General features: G+C 44.5%; 2 protein-coding genes across 5 annotated transcripts in view; one reads left to right on the top strand and one right to left on the bottom strand.

Annotated features, from left to right (window-relative positions):
• rida (reactive intermediate imine deaminase A homolog) overlaps positions 1-19,925 on the bottom strand; it is a 32,465-nt gene extending 12,540 nt beyond the window's left edge. The window contains exons 1-2 of one of the 2 annotated variants that reach the window (XM_069922553.1): positions 19,792-19,925; positions 3,001-3,106 (exon numbers count right to left, since the gene is read on the bottom strand). In XM_069922553.1, coding sequence (XP_069778654.1) covers positions 3,001-3,106; positions 19,792-19,856 — 171 coding nt within the window. In that variant the 5' untranslated portion in view covers positions 19,857-19,925. Of the gene's footprint in view, positions 1-3,000; positions 3,107-12,100; positions 12,209-19,791 lie in introns of those variants that run through there. The other variant, XM_069922554.1, reaches the window with a different exon arrangement.
• Positions 19,926-19,977: 52 nt separating this feature from the next.
• The window catches only part of pop1 (POP1 homolog, ribonuclease P/MRP subunit), a 68,649-nt gene continuing 67,337 nt past the window's right edge, over positions 19,978-21,289 (top strand). For all 3 annotated transcript variants that reach the window (XM_069922548.1, XM_069922547.1, XM_069922546.1), the window contains exon 1: positions 19,978-20,059. The gene's annotated coding sequence lies outside the window, so the exon portion shown is untranslated. The remainder of the gene's footprint in view (positions 20,060-21,289) is intronic.

Raw genomic sequence — 21,289 nt, 5'->3', positions numbered from 1 at the left:
GGGGCAGCACGGTTGGCGTAGCGGTTAACGCAACACCTTTACAGCACCAGCGATCAGTCTGTAAGGAGTTTGTATGTTCTCCCCCTCGTCTGTGTGGGTTTTCCCCGGGGGACTCTGGTTTCCTCCCACCATTCAAAACGCATCAAGGGTGTAAATTGGGTGGCACAGACTTGTGGGTCGAAATGGCCTGTTACTGTGCTGTATGTCTAAATTAAAGGGAAATGAGGGTAATATTTCTTTACCCAGTGTGGTTGGAACCTGGAACACTACCATTTGGAGCAGATTCATTGAAGGGGCAAGTTAGATCACAGTGGAAGGAAATAGCAGGCATGGTTTTTTTTTAAATTGTAAACTTTTTTTAATTAAAAAAAAAGTGAATTTAGACATACAGCACAGTAACAGGCCCTTTTGGCCCTCAAGTCTGTGCTGACCAATGACACCCAATTGACCTACAATCCCGGAACATTTTTGAAGGGTGGGATAAAACCGAAGCAACCGGAGGAAACCCACACAGACACAGGGAGAACGTGGAAACTCTTTACAGACACCGTCAGATTCGAAACCCAGTCCTGATCGCTGGCGCTGTAAATGCGTAAATTCTAATTCTAACTAAGAATGTGTAAATTCTAACCAAGATCTGTGCTTTCCTATCACTATTAACCTACCAGTGCAACTTTTGCAATCTAAGCCAGCAACGTTTCTGACTTGGGGAAACTGGGTTATAACAGATCTCAGAGCTATTATGTTAGGGGAAGCTCGGTTGGCGTAGCGGTTAGCGCAATGCCTTTACAACACCAGCGATCAGGACCATGGTTCAAATCCCACTTTGTCTTTAAGGAGTTTGTACATTCTCCCTGTGTCTGTGTGGGTTTACCTCCCCCACCCCCCCCCCCCCCCCCCCTCAGGACCTCTGGTTTCCTCCCACCGTTCGAAATGTACCGGGGTGTAAATTTGGCGGCACGGACTCATGGGCTGAAATGGCCTGTTACTGTGCTATATGTCCAAGTTTACCTGGAAGTGCCTATACTTTCAAAGAACATTTCTACTGCTCAGAGAAAAATGATCGGGGCAATTTGCACCAGTCAGGTCTCATGGAGATTTAGACTGTTTCAGTCTGTATTGTAGATCATTCGACTGACTTACTGAGGTGAGGACCACATTGTAATTTGTGGAGAAATTGGCTTGTTTATTTCCTCTGTTATACTATGACTACAATAAAAGAAGAAAATGTCAAGAGGTATTCAGAAGGTCAGGCAGCCTTCATAGCAACAGGAACCACCAAAACGTCATCAACCTGTTACATTTTCTCTCTTTTCAGATGCTGCCTGACCAGCTGAGTATCCCTAACATTTCCCACTTTTACCTCAACTTATCAGTAATTAAACTGCATGCATGCTTTTGTTCTAAATTTAAACTTAGATATGTAGCACGGTAACTGGCTCTTTCAACCCACGAGACCGTGCTCTCTAATTATACCCCATTAACCTTCAACCCCCAGTTCGTTTTTGATTAGTGGGAGTAAACTTGAGCACCTGGAGGAAACCCATCTAGACCCTGGGAGAACATACAAACTCCTTACAGAAACCCCGGTCAATGGTGCTGTAACTACGCCAACTCTCCTCTAAAAATGAGTTTTATTTCTAACTGTTCGCCAGCTCCAACAAAATATCACCAACCTAAAGCGTAGATTTATAAGCTATGTACTGCAGATGATGAAAATCGAAGATAAAAAAAATTCTGATTCTGTCAGTACTCAGGCCAGGCACTGCATGTGGATAGGGAAACTCGGTTTCTCTTCCCAAAGATGCCATCTCACCTGCTTGTTTAGTTATCAGAATAGATTACCAGGGGTTTACATAACCATATAGCAATTACAGTATGGAAACAGGCCATATCGGCCCTGCTAGTCCGCAATGATTTAAGTGAAACTTCATTAGTTCCATCTACCTGCTCCCTGCCCATAACCCTCCAACCCCCTCACATCCATGTACTCATCTAACCTCCACTTAAATGACAGAATTGACCCTGCTGCAACCACCTCTTCCGGAAGGTCATTCCACTCAGCCACCACTCTCTGAGTGAAGAAGCTTCCTCTTATGTTACTTCTACAGTTTTGCCCCTAACCCTTAACTTATGACCCCTTGTTCCAATCTCCCCTACCCTCAGGGGGAAGAGCCTATTCACATCTACTCTATCTATTCCCCTCATAATTTTGTATACCTCTATCAAATCCCACCTCAACCTTCTACGCTCCAATGAATAAAGACCCAGTCTACTCAATCTTTCTCTGTATTCTAGATACTGCAATTCAGGCATCATTTTAGTAAATCTTCTCTGCACCCTCTCTACCTTATTGATATCCTTCCTATAATTTGGAGACCAGAACTGCACACAATATTCCAAACTTGGCCTCACCAATGCCTTGAACAGTCTCAACATCACCTCCCAGCTCCTATATTCTAAGCTATGATTTATAAAGGCCAGCATACCAAAAGCCTTTTTCACCACCCTATCTACATGAGAATCCACTTTCGCATCCTGTTCAAATCACTGCTCAAAGACACAACTGCACCACTTCTGACCAAAAGAAGTGGCTGGGCTGAGAGAAACACAAAGCTACAGACAAGGTCTTCTCAAAATTCATTACAGAAGGTTCCCAAGGCTTCAAAATATCCCAAGGAAAAGATATCTTTGTTCCACCAAATGGAAAAGATCAAAATCACGCCACTAAAAGTTTGATCAGCAAACTACTGTTGCCCATGAGTTGCAAAAGTACCTAAATGAAGTGAAATTTTCCGAGAAAAAAAACAGATGAAGAATTGAGGGTCATGGAGAAAGACACAATCTCGACTGATTAAAGCAAGAGGAGAGACATGGTTAAAAATCAAGAAGCTCATTTAAAGCCAAATTAATTGCTGAAAGGGTATGGAAAAGTGAGTTGTGCAATCTGAGAATCAATGCACTTCTTCAAGTCTCTGTTTAATGAAGTTAAGATTTTACCTGCTTTGCTTCCTGTGATGTTCCTCCACTCACAAGCTGCCCAGTTGCAGGATCCATCCCCAATTGCCCCGAAATGTACATGGTTCGATCCACCACTACGGCTTGGCTAGAGAATACAATCACACAAAGTAAGCCATTATCTCCAGCCAATATAACATCACACCACACCACACCAGCCAAAGCTTTAGAATTCCTCAAAGCTTGAAGGTTTGGCCAAGATTTGGATCACTCAAACTTTTGCCCTCTGGACCTCCTGTGAAGGATGGCAACATGTTTTAGCCGAATGAGGCCACACCATACAAGATGCATGAACCAGAGTGAGAGTGGCACAGAGAAGACCTGCTCTCAAGGCCCATAATAAGCAAGCAGGTGAAGTCAGGGACTCTGCAGGATGGGGAACATGGGATTTTTAAAAAAGTTTGATAATTACTGGCAAAACCTTACTGCCCCGAAGAAAAAGTAAATTCATAAGTGTGCAGTCTTATTACTTCATAGGTTGGTGTTGGAGACTTTAACAAAACTCTTGATTGAGTGCCAGAGTGCGGAAACAGGTCCTCAGTCTCTCGTGCCTGCTGTACCCCTCCTCACTAATCCCACATTAGACCTGTAGCCTTCTATGTCCTGACCATTCAACAACCTATCTTGATGTGGCAAAGAACTGCCTCCATTAGCTCCGCAGGCTGTTCATTCAAGACTGCAATCACCACCTGGGAGAAAGGTGATCTCCACAGATAACCCTTTTCACCTCAAGCCCATACCCTCCTCTCCTTGACACACCCCCTTGAGAAAAAGATTTTTTTAAACTATCTGCCTTATCTATTCAAATTATAGTTTCATATGCTACTCTCAGGTCACCCTCAGCCTCCCCCACTTCATGGAAAATAAACCCAGCCAATCCCATCTCACCTTTATAATCAAAATGCTTCAATCCTGGCAATCCACTGATGAATCTCCTCTGCATCCTCTCTGGTACATTTTATACTTGTGAAACCCTTCAGTCTGGTTGCTGAAGAGTCTTGTTATTTATTGCCCTACTCACAAGCAGCACCAGATCCCCAGGTGCCATAATTTATTAATTTTAATTGAGAGAAATAGCACAGTAATAGGCCTTTCTTGCCCACAAGCCCGTGCTGCCCAAATACACCCATGTGTCCAATTAACCTACTAGCTTCGTATGCCTTTGGACTGTGGGAGGAAACTGGAGCACCCAGAGGGATCCCACGAGGTCACGGAAAGAACTTACAAACTACTTGAAGACAGCGGCAGATCTGAACCTGGGACGCTGGCACCATAATGGCCTTGTGCTAACTGTGCTGCCCCATGTTAAATGATGCATCAGCAGAAATTTCTGTTCTGACGCCTGGAAAACTCTATGGGCAACATCCACAAGGCGAGCGGCATTTAATTCCTTCACCATTGTGTGCAAAGTCTGGGTCAAAAGACGAAAATGATCATTCTCAAAATGGAGCAACACAAAGTGATGGAGGAACTCAGTGGGTCCTGAGCATCCATGGAAGGCAATAGAAAGTCAACGTTTCAGGCCAAAACTCTTCTTCAGCATTAGGAAGAAAGAGGGCAAAAGCCAGAATGTTTGTTTGTTTTCCATTCTCAGAACTGAGTCAGAGCTCTACTGCCGAGAAACAGGCTCTTTGGCCCAACTTGTCCATGCTAACCAAACTAGCATTAAATTTTCCATTATTGTCACATGATACTACATTTAGAATGTAACATACATGAAATTCTTTAACTTTTGTCAACTGTAAGGCAGACAGAGTGTTGCCACTTTGTCCAGCGCCCCTCACAGAAACCTACAGGACCTAGTGTTCCAAAGCGATCTCCCCTCCAAGCCCGCTTAGCTTCCTAGATCAGACAATCTCAGGCATTACTCTGTGTTCAGCTAATATCCCTCTCCTATCTTCTTCTTCTTTGGCTTGGCTTCGCGGACGAAGATTTATGGAGGGGGTAAAAGTCCACGTCAGCTGCAGGCTCGTTTGTGGCTGACAAGTCCGATGCGGGACAGGCAGACACGGTTGCAGCGGCTGCAGGGGAAAATTGGTTGGTTGGGGTTGGGTGTTGGGTTTTTCCTCCTTTGCCTTTTGTCAGTGAGGTGGGCTCTGCTGTCTTCTTCAAAGGAGGTTGCTGCCCGCCAAACTGTGAGGCGCCAAGATGCACGGTTTGAGGCGATATCAGCCCACTGGCGGTGGTCAATGTGGCAGGCACCAAGAGATTTCTTTAGGCAGTCCTTGTACCTTTTCTTTGGTGCACCTCTGATCACGGTGGCCAGTGGAGAGCTCGCCATATAACACAATCTTGGGAAGGCGATGGTATCTATATACCTGTCTAAATGTACATTAAATGTTAGAATGCTCTCCACCTCTACCACTTCATCAGGCAGCTTGTTCCATAGACCCACCACCTAGTGAGAAGATGCTCCTCTGGTCCCCTTGAAATCTTTCCCCACTCACCTTAAATCAATGCAACTCTGATTCCACTGCCATCAGTGTTATAAAACTCTACAAGGTCTCTCCCACACCAACCCCTCACCCATACACTCCAAGAAGAAAAGACCCAGCCTATCCAGCCTCTCCATACAAATCAAGCGTGCCAGTCCCAGTAACATACTTGAGAATCTTTTCTGCATCTTTGATATCTTTCCTATAGGTGGGTGACAATGCTCCAAGTGTGATCTCACCAACTAACCCAATATTGAAACAGATCTTGGAATAAAAGGAAGATTTTCACTGATGTCAACTCTTTCATAAACTCGGGAGGGGCAGAAAGAGAAAAATCGCAATAAAAAACTGAAGCGTGAAGGTAAAAAGTGTAGATACTATCTGAAACTTGTACTGTTGGACTATGTTACTAATTGGTTATCAATCACATTTGATAATGGCAATTGTGCAGGTTTGTTAAACTTTTAACTTAATATTTAATGACAAATGCAAGGACAAGCCAATAAACACTTCATCGCCAACACTGGATTCTATTTAGTCAGCTAGTAAAATTTTGACTCCAATAAAACCCTCACATCGGATAAAACTGAAGGCACAACAATCAATACCTCACTGATATCAAGGAGGTGGTTTTAAATATGGAATGCACAAGGTTGATAAACCCCTAGGACCAAATGAAATCTATCCCTAGTTGCTATGGGAAGAGAAGAGACAGCTGTCCCTGATAGCCAACAACATTCCTTTAATACGGACAGCAGGGACAAGTCAGTGAGCCTTGTATCAAAGGTAGGGAAATTATTGAAGCAAATTCCAAGGGATAGGATTTGTATACATTTGGAAAGGCAGGGACTGATCAGAGATAGCCAACGTAGTTTTGTGTGGAAGGAAATCCGGTCTCTCTAATTTGATGAGCTTTGAGGTGGAACCAAGAGGATTGATGAAAGCAGGACAGTAAGCGTTGTCTATATGGACAAGTGACAAGGCCCTCATGGTAAGTTGATGCAGAACATTAAGGCACACAAGATACAAGGTGAGCTGGCTCACTAGATCCAAACCTAGCTTGATGATGTGGCAACGGGTATTGGTGGAAGGACACTTCTCTGATTGGAAATCTGACTGTTGATGTACAGCAGGGATCTATGGTGCAATCCTTGTGCTTGAGATGCAAGGATGTGAATGTAGGAGGCACGATAAGTAAATTTGTGACTGACACCATTCAGAAATGTGACTGAGCTGCATGTTAAATTCTAACTTAGTGTTAAAGGTGGGCTCAATGTTAACATTTAAGAAGAATTTGGACAGGTACATGGATGGGAGAGGTATGGAGGGTTATGGACTGGATGCAGGTCAGTGGGACGAGGCAAAAAAAAAATGATTCAGCACAGACTAGAAAGGCTGAAGGGGCCTGTTTCTGTGCTGTAGTGCTCTATGATGTTGTGGAGAATAAAGAAGGTTGTCAGTAGAATTCAGACTGGATGGAAAGTTGGACAAAACATTGACAGATGCAAAAAGTAAAAACACATTGCTGGAGAAACTCAGCTGGTCAACTTAGCAAGTTTCTTCAGCAATGTGTTTTTACCTCAACCACGGTGTCTACAGACTTTCATGTTCTACCATTGGCTGATGTAGTTTAGTTTAGACAAGTCAAATAGGGGTAGGACATGTACAGTAAATGGTAGGATATTAGGGAACGTTGATAAACAGAGGGACCATCGGATTCAGGTCCATACTGCTATGAAAGTGTCACACTGGTGCATATAGCAAAGGAGGTGTCCTTGCCTTTACAGGTTGGAGAACTGAATATAAAATTTGGAACACTATGTTGTGACTTTACAAAACATTGGTTCCACAGCACTATGTGAAGACCTGGTTACGACATGGGGAAAATGTAGTTGTGCTGGAGAGGGCAAAGCTTGTATTGGAGGACTTTAGTGTTACGGAGTCCAGAGGACCCCAAAAACCAGTAGCATTAGATATGTTCCACAACACAAAGTAGTTTTTAATTATATTTGAACAAGAAAACAGAATTAAACTTTAACTTACTTAACCTACTTAACCCCCCCTCTAATACTAAGCGCAGGTGAGTGTAATGTGTATATAAGCTTAGAAAAGTTATTTGGATCAAAGTGCAATCTCACTGGTTGCAGGCAGTTTTTGTACTGTGCACAGAAGTTAGCATTAACAAAGTTCATGAGGCTTTGGTGCTTAATCGTTACCACTCAGGAGAGTTCTGATTGGTTTTCTGAGAGAGATTCCTTTTGTTCCAGGACATCCACACCTGATTCCTTTCCAATCAGTCTTGCTGACTAAACTTGCCCCCTTCAGGGTTCTCCAGATGATCCTCTTTCTTTCAGGTCACCTTTCAGACAGCTAGTCTTCTCCTTTGACCAGGCAGCCTTCCAAAATTTGCCAGCTTGTCCCTCTGGAACCGAAGTCTGTGTCTCTCCTTCTCTCTCAGCTCCCTCCCTCCCTGAGAGCAAAGCTTTTCTCCTCTGCCTGCAAAGATCACATGCTCTTCCAGGCAGCACACTACAAAAATTCTGTGTTTTAAAATGTTTGTGTGCAACCTGCTCTAATAATTCCTCCCAAACCACCTCTAAATAATCTGTCACATTAGTTACAGGGAAAATATTGGACACGCTGGTTTCATTCTCCCTGGAGCTAAGAAGGCTGAGAGGTGACCTGATAGACATATACAAAAATGACAGGAAGCATAAATAGGGTAATCAGAATCTTTTCCCAAAGATTTAAAGTGAAATCAAGTTTTAAAGGGGATTTGAGGGTTTTTAAAAACACAGAGTGGTTAATTATCTGAATCAGTGCCAGAGGAAGTGGTGGAGTCAGATGCAATAATGACGTTTAAGAGCGAGTTAAACAGGCACAAAGAACAAAATCCACCTATAGCAGGAAATTGGGATTAGTATAGATCGGCTAAAATGCATCAGCTAAAGGGTCTTTTTAACCATATAACCACTTACAGCACAGAACAGGCCAGTTCGGCCCTACTAGTCCATGCCGTAACAAATCCCCACCCTCCTAGTCCCACTGACCAGCACCCGGTCCATATCCCTCTAGTCCCCTCCTCTCCATGTAACGATCCAGTCTTTCCTTAAATGTAACCAATGATCCCGCCTCGACCACGTCTGCCGGAAGCTCATTCCACATCCCTACCACCCTTTGCGTAAAGAAATTTCCCCTCATGTTCCCCTTATAATTTTCTCCCTTCAATCTTAAACCATGTCCTCTAGTTTGAATCTCCCCCACTCTTAATTGAAAAAGCCTATCCACATTTACTCTGTCTGTCCCTTTTAAAATCTTAAACACCTCTATCAAGTCCCCTCTCAATCTTCTACGCTCCAGAGAAAAAAGCCCCAGTCTGCACAACCTTTCCCTGTAACTCAGACCCTGAAATCCTGTCAACATTCTCGTGAAACAAGAAAGTCTGCAGATGCTGTGATTGTAGTAAAAATCAGACTCTGTGGCTGTTACTTGATGTAGTTTTAATTAGTTCATAGCTTCACAATGAGTCTTCCATGACAATGAATAACAAAGTTTTTACTGTATAATGGTGATATAAAAAGCTTTTAAAGAGATACATGGTGGTATTTAATGAAATACAAAATGCTTTTAAAGAGATACACAATTCAAAGAAAACTTTCTCATGCTCACACTTCCTTCACATCTTGTAGAAATGTGAGGTAAGCCGTTAGCCTGGGTGGATATTACGACATATTACATCATAGCACCATGGTAACACAACAAACAAGACAGGCACAAAATTAACTAAGTGTGGCGGCACACATTGAGACGCGGGCGAACCGGCTCTGTACCGTAATGGCCGCGGCAGCAGAGCAGCCACGTCAAGATGGTGCCGTCGAGCGCATCTTCTCCCATGCTCAAACGGGTCACACATGCACACTCGGCTGCATCGTAACATCACCGCCTGTGTGTGGGCGCCTTATAAGGCGCAGCATGGGCTTTTCAAAATAAAACCGTTGGAAGTGCAAGTGATTTACAGTGTGTAGTCTTGTTATTTCACTTCCCCCAACGAGCCCAGACAACTCTATGCCATGGACTTTGCAGCAGTCAGCACAGTGGCGCTATAAAATTGCCAACCTTCTGGACACTTCGCCCACGTACTTGGTTCAGGCAAGCAGAAGCACAATTTCACCTCTGGCAGACCACATCCAACTCGACAATATTTTACCACATCGTCAGCTCCCTAGAACAAGAGACCTGATACACGACCCGCTGGAGAAAGGTAAATACCCAGCTCTCAATATTGTCCAGATGACAGCACGCTGCCAGGCTCATGCACCTAGATGGCTTAGGCGACAGAGCACCATCCGCCCTTATCGACAAAATGCTCGCATTCACAGAGGGCCACAAGCTGTGACTCGAGTTTGAGGTGGCTGTTGGCAGACGACGATTTCTCAGACCCATGTAATGTCACGGCCTAGCAGACGTTCTGTGGTGCATGAAATGTGAAAACGAGTTCGCCATGAACCAGTTGACTTGTTCCCACCTTGGTCAGCAGACTGGACCCAATCTGAACCGAGCACAACCGCTGGGGGGCACAAGCACGAAGATGCAGGCAGTCCTGCTCATTTTCAGAAAACGCCAAGGCCAGCCGCCGCTAATGGCTACGGCAGCTGGCCACACCAATAGCCTACTGCACGTCTCCGACAAGGCGAGTGGCTGGCAGTTCCTGGAGACACGAACGTGCACGTGAGGTCCCACTCTCCGGGTAGCAAACAACACCGCCATCAAGACCTTTGGCATGTGCCACGTTTTAATAGAACTCGGCAGAGAAAAGTTGGAATTTCACACTAGCCGCTGTGGACACATCATTCCTTGGCGCAGATTTTCTATGAGCGCACAGCCTTCCAGGCAGCTCCGACACTCTGCTGTGCGATGGTTCCACCGGCTCACCACACCTGGTCGCACCACAGCAATGGAGGCGACAGGGTTTCCAGGCCGTCCATGTCCTTGCCCACCCGTCCACAAAGACCACAATCTGCATAGTGGCGGAAAGGTTTGTATGGCACGACCTGAGAAAGCAAGTTGCCCAACTGGCCCACAATTGCACCCAGTGTCAGACCTTCAAGGTCCACCAACACGTCAAGACCCCCATCCATCAGTTCGACCCTCCAAAGAGGTGGTTTGAGCATATACACATTAACATCGTGGGCCTGCTACCTGTCTCCCAGGACGCCCGGTACCTGCTAACGGTGGTAGACCGCTCCACAAGATGGCCAGAAGCCATCCCATTAAAAGACACTTCAACTGATTCTTGTGCCAGGGCACTGCTCATGCATTGGATTGCGAGGTTTGGGATATTAGCTCGTATTACCACTGACAGAGGGGCACAGTTTACATTGGCACTGTGGACACAGTTAGCAACGCTCCTGGGCATTAAGCTGCACCACACCACCACCTACCACCCACAATCCAACGGCCTCGCCGAATGTTTCCACTGCCACCTGAAGTCAGCTCTCACGGCCTGTTTAACTACCCCCAGCTGGGTGGACGAGCTCCCCTGGGTCCTACTGGGCATCCAAACTGCACCTAAAGAGGACCTGAAGGCTTCCTCTGCGGAATTGGTGTACGACACCCCATTAATCCTGCCAGGTGAATTCTTCCCACTGTCCCAAGACCCAGGTGCTGAGGGGAGAGCAGCATTGCAGAAACTACAGGACAGGTTAGCCTCCTTTGCACCAACCCCACCCCCCCAACCCTCACACCACGGGTTCTGGCCCATGTCCATTCCTTAGGACTTATTAACCATAGTTTTTGTCCGCTGCGGACCGCATTCCGTCTCCCTCCAATGACCCTATGAGGGCCCGTCAACAATCGCAGCGCAGTCAAAACCTTCACGCTGGACATTGGGGGTAGGGAGGAACTGTTCACAGCTGACCGGCTGAACCCCGCACATCTCACGTCAGCCAGCACAACCCAAGTGCCGGGGATGACCTCCCAAAGGTTTGGCCCCACTACACTCAGGGGTAATGGAATGCTAGAGCTTGTTCTTGGGGGGAACATGAAGATGCAGGTGAACTGGTGAACCGGCTCCGCGCTGTTCTGGCCGTGGCTGTCAAGTTGGCGCTGCCCAACGCATCTTCTCCTGTGCTTTTAAGGTGCAGGGTGAGCTTTTCAAAATTAAATCGTTGGAATGCAAGCGACTTACAGTCTTGTTATTTCACTTCCCTTAGGAGCTACCACTACATAAGAATTAAAAGCACAAGGTTTTAACCTTTACAGATAGATCTCACTATCAAAACGGGGAAGTCCCGTTGAAAACTTGAGGAAAAGTTCAACATTGGTAAGTAACTGCTGATTCAATGCAATCGTTGTTCTGGAACTATGTTTGCGCACCGTTCAAAGATCACAGAATCAGAGAGTTCTGAAAAACCATTTTGATTCTTCTGAATTTGAAGGTAATCTTTTAACAATCAGTCCCTGACTGATGAGCGCTTCAATTCCATGGGCTAGTGAAACTCACCCATCTTGAAATCAGTACAGCAGACAAAACTACCAAGCTTTAACCAGAGTAAAATCTGCTCCCTCCCTTTAATAAGGAGACAGTAAATACACCAAACACTGCGACATAATCCCCAGCCCTCTTGGGAAGTGCACGCTTTTGATACCTGTAAATTCCGAGTCTAACTGGGGATTTGGGAGTATAAACGAGGACTCGTGTCATAGCCATGGTTGATATTCCGCCTGCTCACAGTACCCGGGTACGGATTACTGGTGAAGCAACAGTGTGACCTTTGGAATACGCTTGTTGCTTGAACATTAACAGCAGGTGTAAATGTGCAAGTTCGACCAGCAGTAAAATCTGACAGAAAGTAAAAGTGATTGTTGCAGTTTTTAAAAAAAAACTTAGTATTTTCCTCTTTTAATAAAAGCAATTTGTTATTAATAGAACACCTTGAACATTGCAAAACTTTCCAAGGTGCCTCATCACAAGTTGACACCAAGACTTGCATGTTTATTTTACATATACCTCGATTTAGAGGCGGTCGGGAAGTGAAGGAAATGCAAAGCTCAAGAAATACAAAACATTAAATAAAAGATAAAGGTGTGGAGAAAATGGCACCTAAGAAAGAAAAACCAAAAACAATGGGAAAAAAAGGAAAGACACTGGAAGAGAAAGGAGAAGGCCTTACCTGCATGAAGAAGTAGGGACCTGCCGTGGACAGAGGAGCCCACTCCCCGAGGTTAGTGGAGACCCCACAGGGTCGCGACCTCCCGACCGCGGGACTGCAAAAATGGCTCACTAAGCCAAACAGAGGTGCGCAATGCGCACAACAAGGAAAAGGAGAACACCGACGGGACGGGGGATCAGCTGTGGAGTGAACCTACACAGCACGAACAGCTGAGAGATGCCCGACAGCAGGGCTCCCAGCTGGAAGAAAAGGAAAGCAACGGGAAAGGGAGGGATGAGAAAGAAGAACAGCAGCAGGAGGCCCAACAGATAACTAGCCCAGAAGAAGAGGACTAACATCAAGAAGCCATGAACAAAAATACCCAACAAACTGAGACAAGCAGATCAACAAGAAAGTCAGAAGAGACACAGATACAAGGAAAAGAAGTAGAAGACACAAACCCAAGAGCAGACACAGAAGAAGAAGAAGACCAAGCTCTGCACAGAGGAATAGAAGGTAAAATGAATGGACAGTACATAGATAAAAAAAATTTCAAGAACAAATGAAAGCATTAAAAGAATGGCTCTCACTAGAATTTAGTGAAATGAAAAGAAAAATGAAAAGTACAGAAGAAAAAGTGAGTAGAATAGAGCTGGTCATAGCAGATGTAGGGAAAGGATTAGAAAATGTGGAAGAACATGTAATGGCGGTAGAAATGGAAGTGAACGACTTAAAAAGAAAATTGGAAGAAAGTGACAAAAAAGTTAAAGAAACACAAGAGTTGTTAGCTCAGAAGATGGATATAATGGAAAACTATAGTAGGCGAAACAATATAAAGATAGTGGGCCTAAAGGAAGATGAAGAAGGCAAAGATATAAAATAATTTATAAAAGAATAGATCCCAAAAGTCCTGGAAATGCCAGAAATGCAGGAAGGAATGGAAATAGAAAGGGCACACAGAACACTAGCCCCGAAACCATAGTCACAACAAAAACCAAGATCCGTTTTAGTAAAATTTCTGAGATACACGACAAGAGAAAATATACTGGAGAGGGCAAGGAATAAAATTAGAGAAGATAAAAAACCATTGGAATACAAAGTACAGTAAAATCGATCCTATGGAAAAAAGGCTATAAATTTATGTTAAGATATCCAGCGGTGCTTTAAATAGTTATCCTGGGGGAGCAAAACAGACTGTTCTCGGATCCGGAGAAAGCACGAGAATTTGCAGAACGCCTGCAGGACAGAAGGAGAGATGAAGAGATGTAACAAGAACAAAGAACGACGACAAACTACATATAAAGAAGTAAAAATAATGTATAAGTAAGAACGAAAGGAGGGAAGAAAAGAGAAATAAGGGAGAAGGGGGGAAAAAGAGGGGGAAAAATAAAAGAAAAGAGGGGAGCTTTGCTTTAATGTGAAGATAAAAGTCTTTTCTGGAGGGGGTTTGGTGGGAGAGAATAACAGTCACTGCGAAATCAGTTGACACTTGCGAACGGGTTCGCAGTCCGAATGGAGAGGGGAGTTGTGGTTGCCCGGCAAGGGACAAGGGGCGACTCAGAGAGGGGGGGGGGGGAGGAAAACACTTGAGGTTAAGGGAAGTTTAGATGTGGGAGTGGTCGAAGTATTTTATGTTTTAGAAGTGTTGTCATACATTGAGTTCAAAAAAGGAAAACTGAGAAATGAAAATGGAGAAAAGGGGAAAGGTGGTGATGAGGAAGCAGAAATGAAATGTAAACAGAGTATGAGATAGCCATGTTGAACTATATGACTATAAATATTAATGGAATACATAACCAAATCAAAAGAAAGAGGCTATTAAATTTACTGAAAAAAGAAAAAAATAGATATAGCTTTCGTATAGGAAACGCATCTAACTGAAGTGGAACATAATAAATTAAGGAGAGACTGGGTAGGACATGTAACGGCAGCATCATATAATTCAAAAGCTAGAGGAGTAGCTATATTATTCAATAAAAATGTACCAATCAAAATAGAGGAGGAAATAATAGATCCAGCAGGGAGGTATGTAGTGATAAAGTGTCAGATAAATTAAGAATTCTGGAATTTGGTCAATATATATGCACCTAATGAAGAAAATCAAAAGTTTATTCAAGATTTTTTTTGAAGATTGTAGATACGCAGGGGAATATATTGATAGGAGGGGACTTTAACCTTAACTTGGATCCAAAGATGGATAAAACTGGACAAAAGACTAGCAAAAAGAACAAAGTAGCCAAATTTATGGTTAAATCAATGCAGGAAATGCAACTTTTGGATTTATGGAGGAGACAACACCCATAGGAGAAGGAATACTCATATTATTCGAGTAGACATAAAACATACTCAAGGATTGACCTGTTCCTGTTGTCACCCCATATCCAAGGGAGAGTTAGGAAAACGGAATATAAAGCTAGATTGTTATCTGATCACTCACCCCGTTATTAGCAATAGAACTGGAGGACATACCACCAAGAACATGTAGATGGAGATTAAACTCCATGCTACTTAAAAGACAGGAATTTAGAGAATTTATTGAGTGCCAAATTAAAATGTACTTTGAAATAAATACGGAATCAGTGAAAGACAAATTTATATTATGGGATGCAATGAATGCCTTCATTAGAGGGCAGATAATAAGTTATGTAACTAAGATGAAAAAGGACTACAATTGGGAAATAGAACAGCTGGAAAGGGAAATAGTAAGTACAGAAAAAGAATTAGCAACAAGGGAAGATACAACAAAAAGAAGAGAATTGGCAGACAAAAAAATAAAATACAAAACATTACAAACGTATAACGTGGAGAAGAACATAATGAAAATAAAGCATAAGTATTATGAGCTAGGAGATAAAAGCCTGACAGCTTAAAACAGAACAAGCTAAAAGAACGGTATTGGCATCAAGGAAAAAGGACAAACAAATTACATATAACCCAACAGAGATCAATGAAAACTTCAAGGAATTCTTCGAGCAATTATACTGAACTGAGAACGAAGGGAAAGGAGACAAAATAGATGAGTTTTTAGCTAAAATTGAACTACCGAAATTGCAAGAAGAGGAGCAAAACAAATTGATAAAACCATTTGAAATAGAGGAAATACAGAATATATTAAAAAAGCTACCGAACAATAAAACGCCTGGAGAGGAGGGACTCCCAATAGAATTCTATAAAACATTTAAAGAGTTATTAATTCCTCCTCTCCTGGAAGTAATGAACCAAATAGAAGAAACACAAAACTTGCCATATTCATGTAAAACAGCAATAATTACAGCAATACCAAAGATGGGGAAAGATCCACTAACATCAGCATCGTATAGATCAATATCTCTACTTAACTCAGATGAGAAGATAATAGCAAAACTATTAGTAAACAGATTGGCCGACTATGTACCAAAAATAGTAAAACGAGATCAAACTGGATTTATTAAGAAAAGGCGAACAATGGACAATGTCTGTAAGTTCATTAACTTAATCCATGCAGTACAAGGAAATAAGATACCAACAGTGGCTGTTGCTTTAGATGCAGAGAAAGCCTTTGACAGGGTAGAATGGAATTATTTATTCAAAGTATTACAGAGGTTCAACCTACCAGAGAAATATATTAATTGGATTAAAGCATTATATAAGCGTCCAATGGCGAAGGTGACAGTAAATGGATTATTTTTGAACCAATTTAAATTAAGCAGGTCAACTAGGCAGGGATGTCCACTATCTCCCTCACTGTTCGCTTTAGCAATAGAACCCTTGGCAGAACTGATAGGAATAGAAAATAAAATAAAAGGGATAAAAATAAAAGAGAAGGAATATAAAATCAGTTTATTTGCAGATGACATCATAGTATACTTTTCTTTGGCTTGGCTTCGCGGACGAAGATTTATGGAGGGGGTAAAAGTCCACGTCAGCTGCAGGCTCGTTTGTGGCTGACAAGTCCGATGTGGGGCAGGCAGACACGGTTGCAGCGGCTGCAGGGGAAAATTGGTTGGTTGGGGTTGGGTGTTGGGTTTTTCCTCCTTTGCCTTTTGTCAGTGAGGTGGGCTCTGCGGTCTTCTTCAAAGGAGGTTGCTGCCCGCAACTGTGAGGCGCCAAGATGCACGGTTTGAGGTGTTATCAGCCCACTGGCGGTGGTCAATGTGGGTCACATCTCCAGAATGGAGGACCATCGCCTTCCCAAGATCGTGTTATATGGCGAGCTCTCCACTGGCCACTGTGACAGAGGTGCACCAAAGAAAAGGTACAAGGACTGCCTAAAGAAATCTCTTGGTACCTGCCACATTGACCACCGCCAGAGGGCTGATATCGCCTCAAACCGTGCATCTTGGCGCCTCACAGTTTGGCGGGCAGCAACCTCCTTTGAAGAAGACCGCAGAGCCCACCTCACTGACAAAAGGCAAAGGAGGATAAACCCAACACCCAACCCCAACCAACCAATTTTCCCCTGCAACCGCTGCAACCGTGTCTGCCTCTCCCACATCGGACTTGTCAGCCACAAACTAGCCTGCAGCTAACGTGGACATTTACCCCCTCCATAAATCTTCGTCCGCGAAGCCAAGCCAAAGAAAAAACACATGATACAATATAATTGGTTACACAGGCTATATATCATGCCCCAAAAGTTAAAAGAATGAGACCCAACAGTATCAGACAGATGTTTTTGTTGTAAGAAGGAAACGGGAACAGTACATGCAATTTGGGCATGTGAGAAAGTGAAAAAATTTTGGGAAGATCTAAATAAAATCACAAAAAGCAACATACCAAAAAAATCCAGATTCTTCTAAGTAATACAAGAAGTAAAGAAGTAGGCCTCAAACTGGATGAAGTGCAAAAAAGATTTATTCTGAGAGCCTTAGCAGTAGCAAAAAAATGTATAATGTCAACTTGGAAATCAGAAGAGAGCCTGAGAATACAGCAATGGTACATGGAAATGAATAAATGTATTCCATTGGAAAAAATAACATATAATTTAAAAAATAAAGTCACAGTATTTGAACAAATTTGGGAACTGTACATGGAACACAAAAGAGAGGGCCTACCGTGGACCTCCACCCCCTAAAATGATAGAATGAAAAGACAAAATGAACTGACCCAGTGTGTAAAAGTAGATGACACGATTTTTTTGTTTATTTTCATTGTGTGATGACATTGTTTTATGGGTTTATTGTATTGGATATGTTGAATGTTTAATGGGTTTGGAGGGGGTGGGAAGGGGGGAGGGAAGGGAGGTGGGGGGAAAAAGGGGAGAAAATGACACTGTATATTCAAGAGGGAAATGTTTGTGTGTACTTTGATCGATATGGTTCATAGTGTGAAAAATAAAAAAATTAAATAAAAAAATACTACTCTCCTTTGTTGCTGTTCAAACATCCATCAATCACCATCTTGAATATAATCAATGATCTTGATGAGGTAACAAAATAAATGGATGAGGGTAGGGCAGTAGATGTGGTCTACATGGATTTTAGCAAGGCAATTCACACTCATTCAGAAAGTCATGAGGCATGACATCCATGGAACCTTGGCTGTTTTTAGAGATAAAAAGAATTGGCTTGCATGTAGAAAGCCTGGAAGTCAATGACTAGTGGAGTTCTGCAAGGATCTGTTCTGGGACCACCCCCCACCCCCCAGCTCTTTGTTATTTTTATAAATGACCTGGATGAAGAGGCGGATGATTTCGGATGATTCAAAGGTTGGAGGAGTTGTGGATGGTGCTGAAGGTTGTCGTAGATTACAAAAGGATAGACTGGATGCAGAATTGGCAGAAAAATGGCAGATGGAGTTCAATCTGGAGAAGTGTGAGGTGATGAATATTGGAAGGTCAAACCAGAAGGCTGAGTACAGGTTTAATGGTTGGTTACTTAACCATGTGGATGAACAGTGGGATCTCACATCTCTCAAGGTCTCCAAGCAGGTTGATAGGATAATTAAGAAAGTCTATTGGGTGTTGGGCTTTATTAAGAGGGGGATTGAGTTCAAGAGTCGAGAGATCATGTTGCAACTGTACAAGTCTCTGGTGAGACCACACTTAGAGTATTGTGTTCAGTTCTGGTCACTTAATTACAGGAAGGATGTGGAAGCTATAGAGAGGGTGCAGAGGAGGTTTACCAGGATGCTCCATGGATTGGAAAATAAGATTAACAGAGCTGAGACTTTTCTCTCTGGAGTGAAGAAGGATGACACACGACTTAATAGAGGTCAACAAGATTCCGAGAGGTATAGAGAGGATGGATAGCCACCACCTTTTTCCCAGGGCAGTCGAGGCAAACACCGAAGGACATAGGTACAAAGTGAAGGGAGGGATGTTTAGGGGCGACATCAGGGGTATTTTTTTTTAAAAGTTGTGGGTGCTTGGAATGCCTTGCCAGGGACAGTGGTGGAGGCTGAAACATTAGTGGCATTTAAACTCTTAGACAGGGACATGGATAGAATAAAAATAGAGGGTTACAGGGGAGGAAGGGTTTTGTATTTTTTTTGGGGAAGGAATACATGGGTCAGCACAACATCGAGACCAAAGGGCCTGTGCTGTGCTATAGTGTTCTATATTCTCAACACCTTGCTTGGGTCGTGAATTACACCAAGCCACAACCTCCTTATCCATCTACCAGCTTGAAGGGCAAGAGCAGCAAAGGACACAGGGAAAAGGGGCCCCAGGACTCGCCCCACCAGGTTCAGGAACAGCTGCTCCCCCCCTCCACCATCAGACTCCTCCACGACCAACTCCATCAGGGTCTCAGTTAAGAGGAGCCCCTCTGAATTACACCGTTTGTTTACATTTTTAAATTTTGTGAACAGTTTCGCCTTCGCACGACCAGTCCGTGGGACATCTGCCTGGCCCGCAGGCAAAAAGGATCTCAGGGCTGTATGTGATGTCATGCACGGTCCTCTGACAATAAAGCTGAGATGTGAACCCGTCCTGCTCCTGCTTGGGGCAAATTCACTTGGCTTTTCATTAATAACCCTTTTCGACGATGATAGGTGCAAGAGGACCTGTCCATCGAAGGCTTTCCCATTAACCTGCTGCTTCAACCTTCGACCGTGGGCTAAGACAGACACTTGTTGGAGTTTGTTCGGGCGCCTGCCAACATTTTAAGGACCTGCTGAGTTTCTCCAGCGTCGGTGTCCTCCTACATCAACTCGCTCTCTAAATTACCCCCCGGCCCGGCCACGAAATGCCCTTCGCTTGGCTTTACCTGTAGGGGCCGATTGCCCCCGGGGCTCTGCTGGTGCTCACGATCCGCCTCACAAGGGCTGCCATTCTCACCGGGCAAGGTCCACCCCGGTCACCGCTCCCGGGCAGACCAGCACTGCGCAGGCGCTGGGCGGAGGGACGCAGTGCACGGCGGGACCTGTCGTTCCCGGCGGTTCCCGGCTGACGTCACCCCTTCCCAGGCTGCCACGGGCGAGGTTGGTCGCTCGTGGTGGCGTTCGGTCGGGGGGCTGCGCTCCGCTTGAGGCTCGGTGAGTGAACGGTGCGACCGAGTCACTATTTCGACGTGTGTAGATTTCGGATTGTATTAAAGTGTCCGGGTGGTGCGTGTCTGCGGGGAAAAGTGAGGGAATTGCCGCAGGGTGGCTTCTCCATGACAACACCATTGGATCGGCATGGGTGCAGCGGGACTCGCGCAAGCGCAGTTGCGGCCGTTCGGCGGACGCGCATGCGCAGTTCCGGCGGACGCGCATGCGCGGCATGGAGGGGGTCCTGACCCTGGCCTCAAGTGACCTGCTGCTTGTTATCCACGCTTGTGGTCAGGTTAGCTGTTGAATGAGACTGGGCAGATATTTTAACAGGCAATTCTGCTTGGCCAGCGTCAGCCTGATGATCTGAATGTGGGGTAGGCATCACTCAATGCTCCCTTGAATAAGGGAAAGAGTAAGCACATCCACTCCTTGGGGTGTATGAATAGGGGCTGTCAAGCTGCCTTGCAAAATGGGGTTAACCGGGCAATTGGCGTGATTTGCACCCCACTCACAGGGCAGCTTGAAAGGATCCGACCCGGTCAGCGGGCTCCCAGCCCTACCTCCGAGGTCATCAGTTAAACTTATCTCGTCCACCAGCAGCTTGAAAATGGCTGACCCGATTATTCCGGAGATGCCGGCGCTTGCGTGCAAGCGTCACTGGGCAGCATGTGGGCGCCATGTTCAAATGGAGAGGAGGAACTCAGCAGCGCAGGTCAGGAAAGGGGATATTAGAACGTGGTTTAAACGTGCTTCCCAGGAAGAGTAAGGTTAAAAATCTTGATCTGGCGAGTGCGTGACGCGTCATCGCGGGGGCGGGATCCCCCTTAAGTAGCCGAGTTGGCGATTTAATGGGGTGATTTCCCCCTGCAGGTTAGAAAGGTGCCGGGAGCATCTTCGACCCATTAAACGCACCTGGGTCTCAGGAGATGTAATGCATGTCGAAATAACCAAAGACTTGTTGATCCAAACCAAGGCTTTTATTAACTAAAAGACTGGAGCATATCACAAGTAGGTTGACCAGTCCAGAATGACCTGGTCATTCTTTAAGACCTGCCAGTAGGTATGGCTACACTCTCACCCAATCACAGTCATCCTACACTACCATCCGTACATATGTACATATACACACTGGAGATAGAATCTGTACTATCACATTCACCCCTTCTTTGGAACCGACCCCAGGGTGGATGGAGGTTAGTGGCTGTACCGGTCAGGGGGCCTGACCATCTG

The sequence above is a fragment of the Narcine bancroftii genome, chromosome 2 (genome assembly GCF_036971445.1).
Source record: "Narcine bancroftii isolate sNarBan1 chromosome 2, sNarBan1.hap1, whole genome shotgun sequence".
Classification (NCBI taxonomy): domain Eukaryota; kingdom Metazoa; phylum Chordata; class Chondrichthyes; order Torpediniformes; family Narcinidae; genus Narcine; species Narcine bancroftii.
This window is presented reverse-complemented; position numbering and strand designations above follow the sequence as displayed.